General features: G+C 45.3%; 1 protein-coding gene across 18 annotated transcripts in view; it reads left to right on the top strand.

Moving 5' to 3' along the window:
• The first annotated feature begins 1,261 nt into the window (after positions 1-1,261).
• FNBP1 (formin binding protein 1) overlaps positions 1,262-12,701 on the top strand; it is a 93,110-nt gene continuing 81,670 nt past the window's right edge. For 3 of the 18 annotated variants that reach the window (XM_077284750.1, XM_077284746.1, XM_077284744.1), the window contains exon 1: positions 1,264-1,576. In XM_077284750.1, the coding sequence (XP_077140865.1) occupies positions 1,553-1,576 (24 nt within the window). In that variant the 5' untranslated portion in view covers positions 1,264-1,552. Of the gene's footprint in view, positions 1,577-12,701 lie in introns of all 18 variants that reach the window. The other 15 variants (XM_077284752.1, XM_077284751.1, XM_077284747.1 and 12 more) reach the window with 8 other exon arrangements.

The following is a 12,701-nucleotide window of genomic DNA, read 5'->3' as shown; positions in this document are numbered from 1 at the left end:
CAACAAACTAACAAGAGACCAAAAATGCAGGTAAAAAAGGCAAGCAACCTAATGTAACTAATAGGTGCAGAAATTCTGCCACATTAGGCCGGCGTCACACTTGTGAGTGCCATGCGAGAAGCTCACACGAGTCTCTGGCATCAATCACTCGGGTCCGGCGCATGAGGCTGTATTTCTATGCCGGCGGCAGTGCCGGGTACTGATGCCAGAGACTCGCATTCATCTCACAAGTGCCACCTGGCCTTAGTGAGCGGCCTACATGACTGATCAGGGGGCTTTGTATGTCTCATCGCTGCTTCCAAGGAGTCTTAACTTTTCCCTCTTCAGCAGCCATCGCTGGGGAAAGGGGGAAAAAAGCAATTATGGGAGTTCTTCGTAACTTTTTTTTTCCAAATAAAAAAAAGTGTAAAATCCAGGATTCCTCATCTATAGGACATGGTGATGAGCACCGCACCTGATCGTATCTGTACTACAGGGCCTGGGGGGTGAGCCTATAAAAGGCACGTGCAGCAGAATGAAGCCCCTAGAGACCATAGTAAAGGGGATCAGAGGTCACTGAGGTCATTACCCAGAAGGCCTGGGCCACACAGCGGCTCCTGCACTGGAGGACTTGCTGCGACCTGCACAGCTGCACACAGACTCCCCCCCCCCCCGCCATGGACCAATCATAACGGTGCATTTCTTTCTGCCGTCACCAGAGGGAGCTCACTGCACTTAAATGATGCAGCTCACCTGCTCCCCCTGCTGGCGGGTACCTATTATTCTACTACGTGACTGTTGAGCTGAGCGTGGATTTCGGAGCAGTGTCTCTGAAAACTGGAGCAGCGACCCTCCCAGAAGAATGATGCATTAACACTTTACTGCCCATGTAGCCCTTTAACAGCAAATAAATGATGTAGACCACCAGTACAACACTACAGACCCCGTACACGTCTCTGTATGAACCATATGAGGTCATTCACGTAAATAGTTGAGGTACTCCGTATATCGGAGGCCTGCGCATTCGGACCTCAAATAACCATAATAATCCGAAATGTCGCTGTGCAGGTTTTGGCCACCAGGGGTCGTCGTAGCACCTTTGCCCATTGGTCTCCGGTAAACCGTTATAATGCGAGATCCGCGCTCCCGAGCTGTCAAATCTGAGCCCGCCCACTGAGCACCGCCTCCTATCACATATTATATGAGGGTGGAGCCTGTTGTCATAGTGGAGACGAGAAGGGTAACGCCTCTTTTTCGGTTCTGCCACTGAGTGACTCGGGGCGGAGCCTGTTACCACAGCACTGGCAGCAGACCACGCCCACCACCAGGACGCGCATCTCTCACAGTGCGCGTTCATGCGGTTCCTCCCGTACTGGCAGTGGTCCAGCTCCTGCGCTCCTTCAGGGGAGTCGCTACACCCGGATCCCGCGGACACAGGCAGGAGACCCGGGGACACCGGAGGGACGCCCGACACTGACCCCGGAGAGGGCACCGCAGAGACACGCCTCCCCGGACACTGCCCGTTATCCTGCGGCACTGAGCGGGTGACGGTCCCCGCCGCCCCCGGGACACCATGAGCTGGGGCACCGAGCTGTGGGTGAGGGGACGTCTGTATATACCGAGTGTATCGGATATACCGCATCATATACTGTATAAACCTACTATATGTACCTCTATATACCACACATACACCCGTATACTGCACCATATACTGTATATACCACACATACACCCTGTACACAACACCATATGCTGTATACACCTCTATATACCACACATACACCCTGTACACAACACCATATACTGTATACACCTCTATATACCACACATACACCCTGTACACAATACCATATACTGTGTACACCTCTATATACCACACATACACCCTGTACACAATACCATATACTGTGTACACCTCTATATACCACACATACACCCTGTACACAACACCATATACTGTATACACCTATATACCACACATACACCCGTATACTGCACCATATACTGTATATACCACACATACACCCTGTACACAACACCATATACTGTATACACCTCTATATACCGCACATACACCCTGTACACAACACCATATACTGTGTACACCTCTATATACCACACATACACCCTGTACACAACACCATATACTGTATACACCTCTATATACCACACATACACCCTGTACACAATACCATATACTGTGTACACCTCTATATACCACACATACACCCTGTACACAATACCATATACTGTGTACACCTCTATATACCACACATACACCCTGTACACAACACCATATACTGTATACACCTATATACCACACATACACCCGTATACTGCACCATATACTGTATATACCACACATACACCCTGTACACAACACCATATACTGTATACACCTCTATATACCGCACATACACCCTGTACACAACACCATATACTGTGTACACCTCTATATACCACACATACACCCTGTACACAACACCATATACTGTGTACACCTCTATATACCACACATACACCCTGTACACAATACCATATACTGTGTACACCTCTATATACCACACATACACCCTGTACACAATACCATATACTGTGTACACCTCTATATACCACACATACACCCTGTACACAACACCATATACTGTATACACCTATATACCACACATACACCCGTATACTGCACCATATACTGTATATACCACACATACACCCTGTACACAACACCATATACTGTATACACCTCTATATACCGCACATACACCCTGTACACAACACCATATACTGTGTACACCTCTATATACCACACATACACCCTGTACACAATACCATATACTGTATACACCTCTATATACCACACATACACCCTGTACACAATACCATATACTGTGTACACCTCTATATACCACACATACACCCTGTACACAACACCATATACTGTATACACCTCTATATACCACACATACACCCTGTACACAACACCATATACTGTATACACCTCTATATACCACACATACACCCGTATACTGCACCATATACTGTATATACCACACATACACCCTGTACACAACACCATATACTGTGTACACCTCTATATACCACACATACACCCGTATACTGCACCATATACTGTATATACCACACATACACCCTGTACACAACACCATATACTGTGTACACCTCTATATACCACACACCACCCCATATACTGCACCATGTACTGTATATACCTCTATATACCACACATACACCCTGTACACAACACCATATACTGTGTACACCTCTATATACCACACACCACCCCATATACTGCACCATGTACTGTATACACCTTTATATACCACACATACACCCTGTACACAACACCATATACTGTATACACCTTTATATACCACACATACACCCTGTACACAACACCATATACTGTGTACACCTCTATATACCACATATACACCCGTATACTGCACCATATACTGTATATACCACACATACACCCTGTACACAACACCATATACTGTATACACCTCTATATACCACATACACCCTGTACACAACACCATATACTGTGTACACCTCTATATACCGCACATACACCCTGTACACAACACCATATACTGTGTACACCTCTATATACCACACATACACCCTGTACACAACACCATATACTGTGTACACCTCTATATACCGCACATACACCCTGTACACAACACCATATACTGTGTACACCTCTATATACCACACATACACCCTGTACACAACACCATATACTGTATACACCTCTATATACCGCACATACACCCTGTACACAACACCATATACTGTGTACACCTCTATATACCACACATACACCCTGTACACAACACCATATACTGTATACACCTCTATATACCACACATACACCCTGTACACAACACCATATTCTGTATACACCTCTATATACCACACATACACCCTGTACACAACACCATATTCTGTATACACCTCTATATACCACACATACACCCTGTACACAACACCATCTACTGTATACACCTCTATATACCGCACATACACCCTGTACACAACACCATATACTGTGTACACCTCTATATATCACACATACTCCCTGTACACAACACCATATTCTGTATACACCTCTATATACCACACACCACCCCATATACTGCACCATGTACTGTATATACCTCTATATACCACACATACACCCTGTACACAACACCATATACTGTATACACCTCTATATACCACACATACACTCCGTATACTGTATACAGCTCTATATACCACACATACACCACGTATAGTGCACTATATACTGTATATACCTCTGTATACCACACATCACCCCGTATACTGCATTATATACCCCTGTATACCACACACCACCCCGTATATTGCACCATATACTGTGTACACCTCTATATACCACACATACACCACGTATACTGCACTATATACTGTATATACCTCTATATACCACACATCACCCTGTATACTGCATCATGTACAGTATACACCTCTATATACCACACATGTACCCTGTAAACAACACCATACACTGTATACACCTCTATATACCACACATCACCCCATATACTGCACCGTTTACTGTTTACACCTCTATATACCTCACACCCTGTATACTGCACCATGTACTGTATACACCTCTATATACCACACATCACCCCGTATACTGCACCATGTACTGTATACACCTCTATATACCACACATCACCCCGTATACTGCACCATGTACTGTATATACCTCTATATACCACACATCACCCCGTATACTGCACCATATACTGTATACACCTCTCTATACCACACATCACCCTGTATACTGCACCATATACTGTGTACAGCTTTATATGTCACACATCACCCCGTGCACCACACCGTATACTGTATACACCTCTATATACCAGTACCACACATACACCATGTATTGTATACACTTTTATATACCACATATCACCTTGTATACTGCACCCTGTACTGTATACACCTCTATATACCACACATCACCCCATATACTACACCATGTACTGTATGTACCTCTATATACCACACATCACCACGTATACTCCACCATATACTGTATATACCTCTATATACCGCACATGACCCTGTATACTGCACCATGTACTGTATACACCTCTATAACCTGTAACAGCATATTTCTCCTGTATATAATGTCCCTATACAGAGGCGACCCCTCCCCTGTATACAGTGTGTGTCTCCTGTTTATAGTGTCCATATACAGAGGTTACCCCTTGTGTACAGCTTATATCTCCTGTGTATAGTGTACTTATACAGAGGTGACCCCCGTGTGTTCAGCGTAGATCTACTGTATACAGAGGTGACCCCCACCCTGCTGTATACAGTGTATTTCTCCTGTATATCATGTTCTTATACAGAGGTGACCCCCCCTGCTGTATACAGTGTATATCTCCTGTATATAGTGTCCTTATACAGAGGTGACCCCTCCCCTGCATACAGCGTATATCTCCTGTATATAATGTCCTTATACAGAGGTGACCCCTCCCCTGCATACAGCGTATATCTCCTGTATATAATGTCCTTATACAGAGGTGACTCCTCCCCTGTATACAGTGTATATCTCCTGTATATAATGTCCTTATACAGAGGTGACTCCCCTATATACAGTGTATATCTCCTGTATATAATGTCCTTATACAGAGGTGACTCCCCTATATACAGTGTATATCTCCTGTATATAATGTCCTTATACAGAGGTGACTCCCCTATATACAGTGTATATCTCCTGTATATAGTGTCCTTATACAGAGGTGACCCCTCCCCTGCATACAGTGTATATCTCCCGTGTATAATGTCCTTATACAGAGGTGACCCCTCCCCTGCATACAGCGTATATCTCCTGTATATAATGTCCTTATACAGAGGTGACTCCCCTATATACAGCGTATATCTCCTGTATATAATGTCCTTATACAGAGGTGACCCCTCCCCTGTATACAGTGTATATCTCCTGTATATAGTGTCCTTATACAGAGGTGACCCCTCCCCTGCATACAGCGTATATCTCCTGTATATAATGTCCTTATACAGAGGTGACCCCTCCCCTGCATACAGCGTATATCTCCTGTATATAATGTCCTTATACAGAGGTGACCCCTCCCCTGCATACAGCGTATATCTCCTGTATATAATGTCCTTATACAGAGGTGACCCCTCCCCTGTATACAGTGTATATCTCCTGTATATAATGTCCTTATACAGAGGTGACCCCTCCCCTGTATACAGTGTATATCTCCTGTATATAGTGTCCTTATACAGAGGTGGCCCCTCCCCTGCATACAGTGTATATCTCCTGTATATAGTGTCCTTATACAGAGGTGACCCCTCCCCTGTATACAGTGTATATCTCCTGTATATAATGTCCTTATACAGAGGTGACCCCTCCCCTGCATACAGCGTATATCTCCTGTATATAGTGTCCTTATACAGAGGTGACCCCTCCCCTGCATACAGCGTATATCTCCTGTATATAATGTCCTGATACAGAGGTGACTCCCCTATATACAGCGTATATCTCCTGTATATAATGTCCTTATACAGAGGTGACCCCTCCCCTGCATACAGCGTATATCTCCTGTATATAATGTCCTTATACAGAGGTGACCCCTCCCCTGCATACAGCGTATATCTCCTGTATATAATGTCCTTATACAGAGGTGACCCCTCCCCTGTATACAGTGTATATCTCCTGTATATAATGTCCTTATACAGAGGTGACCCCTCCCCTGTATACAGTGTATATCTCCTGTATATAATGTCCTTATACAGAGGTGACCCCACCCCTGCATACAGCGTATATCTCCTGTATATAGTGTCCTTATACAGAGGTGACCCCTCCCCTGCATACAGTGTATATCTCCTGTATATAGTGTCCTTATACAGAGGTGACCCCTCCCCTGTATACAGTGTATATCTCCTGTATATAATGTCCTTATACAGAGGTGACCCCTCCCCTGCATACAGCGTATATCTCCTGTATATAGTGTCCTTATACAGAGGTGACCCCTCCCCTGCATACAGCGTATATCTCCTGTATATAATGTCCTGATACAGAGGTGACTCCCCTATATACAGCGTATATCTCCTGTATATAATGTCCTTATACAGAGGTGACCCCTCCCCTGTATACAGTGTATATCTCCTGTATATAGTGTCCTTATACAGAGGTGACCCCTCCCCTGCATACAGTGTATATCTCCTGTATATAATATCCTTATATAGAGGTGAACCTCCCCCCCGTATATTAGGCTGACCCTTTGTTCTGCTCTCAGCCCAGACCTATATACTGCATGAGGGGACATGGAGATGACTGCAGCCCATGGGACCCCCAAATGTCAGCTCAGCATGTAACAACCGGGTGGTGGGATGTCTCCTTATATAGTGCCGGGTGCTTTATCCCACCCTTCGTGTCTGTGCCTTGTACTCCCCTTCCTTATGTGTCCATGTCCTTGGGGGGCCTCGGGTATGCCACCATTTGCCTTCCTGTGTTGCCCACAGTTATACGCAGAGATCTCTGACTACTTGCTCAGACGTCTCCTGCAGTTGTCAGAGCTTCCATCACTGTCTGCTCTCAGCTGATTAGGTGACAGCGCTTGGAGCGGCCCATTACTGCCAGGACTGTGAGTTATCATAGAGCTGACCTCTGACCTTCATGGCCCCCTACACCATGACTGCTGCCTGCTGGAGGGGCACTCATTAGGAGGGCGTGTCTGTTCTGTGTCTCTGGGGGGAGTGAGGGGGCTTGTTACTTTGTATCTCATCCTTTCTGTTTTCCAAGAAGTATCATTTCTCCTTATGGAGACTGGCGTGCCGAGATGAGGAGACTTAAAGCCGCAATGCTCCTCTGGGTAATATGCTAATTATGCAAATAGTCTCTTTAGAGAGGAAGAGAGCTAGAACTCTAGTGCCACCAATTGGAAGGTAGCAATCCTACAAGCCAATATTGACCCTTTAATGAGCCTTGTCACATGACTTAGGATAATAGCTAAACCAGAATCTTAATTATCTTAAGTCCTTTCTGTTTGAAATCATTTGATAGAATGTACACTGTATCCTGCAAAGTTCTGACCAATAGGAACAGTTGTTGCAGGGGTGAGGGGGGGCAGTTTCTATGCCCTGACTAATAGGGAGTTTCCTCACTAGGGGTTCCCCTCTTTTGCTAATAGCTCATATGCATAGAGGTTGGCACAGCGGGCACCTCTTTAGTAATTTCCTGATTTCACTGGTTTTGGTAATTCTTTCCTTTATTTACCTTCTACTGATCTGGAATCTTCTACTCCAGTCACATGCAGCATTACTCTTCACTTCTCACAAGTTAATAGTTGGTGCAGTGACTGAAGTCACTAAAGATAAGAGGTGTCACATATATTCACTTGATGCTGATCTTCAACAATAGCTGTGTATGGCGTAAGGACTGGAGTCCTTGTGGCCCTAGTGACAGCAGCTCTGGATATGACTGGAGGAGAAGACACGATGTAACATTAGAATAGTGACTGCAGCTCTGGATATGACTGGAGGAGAAGACACGATGTAACATTAGAATAGTGACTGCAGCTCTGGAGGTGACTGGAATATAAGCCATGATGTAAAGGCAGCATTTTCACTGCAGCTTTGGAGGCGATTTGAGTACAAGACATGATGTAAGAGCAGAATATTGACTGCAGATCTGGAGGTGACTGGCGGAGAAGACACACTGTAAGAGCAGAATAGTGACTGCAGCTCTGTAGGTGACTGGATGCACCCTGATAATTGCTGGAGTAGACCCCCACTGACATGGGGAGGAGGTTTTGGGTGCAGTTCATTATTAGGCCATATAAGTGTATATTCTCTTGTGCGAGAGAATCAGGTCTGATTATGCAAAAGACAATTCGCTCTAACTCACTGTGCACTGTGCTCAGATTGTTTCGCATGACAAACCTAAATTTCTGTTAGAGCCGCTCGTACGCTTGCTATAGAGGCAAATCAGAGCTTTACTGTACAAGACTTTCAGAAAGATTTAGACTTTGGGGTTTTGTTACATTCATCTACTGTTCAGAGACACCTGCACAAATATGGCCCTCATGGTAGAGTCATAGAAGAAAACCTCTCCTGCGTACTCACCATAAAATTCAGCATCAGAAGTATGCAAAAGAATATCTAAACAAGCCTGATGCATTTTGGAAACAAGTCCTGTGGACTGATGAGGTGAAAATAGAACACTTTGGCCACAATGATCAAAGATATGTGTGGGGAAAAAAAGGGCGCAGAATTTCAGGAAAAGAGCATCTCACCAACCATTAAACATGGGGTTGGATCAATCATACTTTGGGGTTGTGTTGCAGCCCATGGCACGGGGAACATTTCACAGGTAGAGGGAAAAATGCATTCAATGAAATTTCAACAAATTTTTGATGCAGACATAAGAGCATCTGTAAAAAAGCTGAAGTTGAAAAGAGCATGGCTTCTACAAATGGATAATGATCCTAACACACGTCATAGTCCACAACAGACGACCTCAAAAGGTACAAGATGAAGGTTTTACAATGGCCCTCACAGTCCCCTGATATGAACATCGTTGAAAATCTGTGGCTAGACCTCAAAATAGCAGTACATGCAAGACGACCCAGGAATCTCACAGAACTGGAAGAATTTTCCAGGAAAGAATGGATGACAATCCCTCAAGCAAGAATTGAAAGAGATTGGCTGCTACTAAAAGCGTTTACAAGCTGTGATACTTACAAAAGGGAGTGCTAGTAGGTACTAACCATTCAGGGTGTCCAAGCTTTTGCATCGGGCCATTTCCCTCTTTTCATTTTTAAAATGTAAGACAAGAAAATATATATATATTTTTTTGCCTAAAATACAAAGAAAATATTTCATCTTTAGCTTTACTCCTTTTAGAGATCATTTCATCTTTAACTTGCTTAACTGTTATAACAGTAATACTAATAACAAGAACAGTCATTTTGACCAGGGGTGCCCAAACTTTTACATGCCACTGTTTCTGCTGGGGTCTGGGAGGTGATATCTGTTGTGGTCTGAGTGGTGATATCTGAAGGGTTTGGGGGATGATATCTGATTGGAATCTTGGTGGTGATATCTGTTTGGGGTCCGTGGGATGACATCTGTTTGGCGTCCGGGAGGTGACATCTGGAGGACTCATGGGTTATATTTCATTGTGGCCCGGGTGATGATATCTGGAGGGTTCAGGGGTCATATCTGTTTGGGGTCTGGGAGGTAATATCTCTTGGGGTTTGGATGGTGCTATCTGGTTGTGATCTTGGAGGTGATATCTGGTTGGGGTCTGTGGGTGATATCTATTGTGGTATAGGTGGTGATTTCTGGAGAGTTCAGGGGTCATATCTGGAGTGTCTGGGGATGATATTTGGTTGAGTTCCGGGGAGTCATATCTGGAGTGTCTGGGGGATAATATTTGGTTGAGTTCTGGGGGGTCATATCTGGAGTGTCTGGGGATGATATTTGGTTGAGTTCTGGGGGGTCATATCTGGAGTGTCTGGGGGATGATATTTGGTTGAGTTCTGGGGGATAATATTTGGTTGAGTTCTGGGGGGTCATATCTGGAGTGTCTGGGGGATGATATTTGGTTGAGGTCCAGGGGATGATATCTGGTTGGCGTCTGGAGGACGATATCTGGTTGAGGTTTGGGGGATGATATCTGGGCTGGAAGGGGGTCCTAGTGTGATGTCCTGCCTCCCCTTTGCTTGAAATGACCTGTTAATACCACAATACAGGGGTCAGAGTCTGGATCTGTTTCCTGTGATGATTAAGGAATAATCCAGGGGCCGCCACTGTGATCTTAATGCTCCCCCCACCATCTGCTACGCATCATATAATAATGTATCATGTGTCGCCTTCATCATTACATTGGACCGTCTTCTACATTGGGCTCTGTATATTATCTGTATACTATAAATAAAGCTCAGATCGTTTCTTTATAGCAAACTGCCCCCTGGGAATCGCAATTTTATGAAAGGGGACAACCCTTTTAACTTGTCTGCATCCTCTGTCACACTGCCGCTGTGTGTAATGTGCCGGGTTTCCTCTTGGCTGTGGCTTGTCATTTTTTGCAGAATTAATTTTTGCTGCTTCCTTTCCTGACAAATGTCCAAACAAGATCGGCACCGACAACCCACATGCCACAGTTATGGCATCCAGACCTGCAGCAGAGGAGCTGCATGAGAGAGTCCTAGACCCTAAGAAAGACTGGAGAGTTGAGCTGCATAAGAGGGTCTTAGACCCTGAGACTGGAGAGATGAGCTGCATGAGAGTGACCTCGACCCGAGACTGGAGAGATGAGCTGCATGAGGGTCCTCCACCCAAGACTGGAGAGATTAGCTGCATGAGAGGGATCTAGACCCAAAACTGGAGAGGGACCTTGACCCGAAACTGGAGAGAAGAGCTGTGTGAGAGGGACCTAGACCCAAAACTGGAGAGAGGAGCTGCATAAGAGGAACCCAGACCCAAAACTGGAGAGATCAGCTGTTTAAGAGGGACCTAGACCCAAGACTGGAGTTGTATGACGGATAAAAAAAATTTGTACGTAGAGGGGAGCATGTTGGTAGATAATCTATGTGCAGGTGTTGGGGTGCAGATTGGTAGATAATCTGTGTGCAGGTGTTGGGGTGCAGGTTGGTAGATAATCTGTGTGCAGGTCAGTAGAAAATCTGTGTGCAGGGGTTGGGGTGCAGGTTGGTAGATCTGCGTGCAGGGGTTGGGGTGGAGGGCGGTGGATAATCTGTGTGCAGGTTGGTAGATAATCTGTGTGCAGTAGTGATGAGCTAATATACTCGTTACTCGAGATTTCCCGAGCACGCTCGGGTGTCCTCCGAGTATTTGTAAGTGCTCTGAGATTTAGTTTTCCTTGCAGCAAACTTGTGTTTAGAATCATTATCCATTTGTATTTAGCCAGCTTGATTACATGTGGGTGCATGTCGGTAGATAATCTGTGTGCAGGTGTGTGTGTGCAGGTCAGTAGATAATCTGTGTGCAGGTGTTTGGGTGCAGGTTGGTAGATAATCTATGTGCAGGTGATGGGGTGCTGGTGGGTAGATAATCTGTTTGCAGCTGTTGGGGTGGAGGGCAGTAGATAATCTATGTGCATGTCGGTAGATAATCTGTGTGCAGGTGTTGGGGTGGAGGGCGGTAGATAATCTGTGCAGGTGTTGGGGTGGAGAGCGGTAGATAATCTGTGCAGGTGTTGGGGTGCAGGTCAGTAGATAATATGTGTGCAGGTGTTGGGGTGCAGGTCAGTAGATAATCTATGTGCAGGTGTTGGGGTGGAGGGCGGTAGATAATCTGTGTGCAGGTGTTGGGGTGGAGGGCGGTAGATAATCTGTGTGCAGGTGTTGGGGTGGAGGGCGGTAGATAATCTGTGTGCAGGTGTTGGGGTGGAGAGCGGTAGATAATCTGTGTGCAGGTGTTGGGGTGGAGGGCGGTAGATAATCTGTGTGCAGGTGTTGGGGTGGAGGGCGGTAGATAATCTGTGTGCAGGTGTTGGGATAGAGGGCGGTAGATAATCTATGTGCAGATGTTGGAGTGGAGGACGGTAGATAATTTGTGCAGGTGTTGGGGTGCAGGTCAGTCGGTGACCTATGTGCAAATTCAGGTGTTTTTAGGGTGGTAAATCGTCAGTGTGAAGATTTTGGGGTTCAGGTCCGCAG

Source organism: Ranitomeya variabilis, chromosome 2 (assembly GCF_051348905.1).
Source record: "Ranitomeya variabilis isolate aRanVar5 chromosome 2, aRanVar5.hap1, whole genome shotgun sequence".
Taxonomy (NCBI): Eukaryota; Metazoa; Chordata; class Amphibia; order Anura; family Dendrobatidae; genus Ranitomeya; species Ranitomeya variabilis.
The sequence above is the reverse complement of the archived record's forward strand: the minus strand, read 5'-3'. Positions and strand labels throughout refer to the sequence as shown.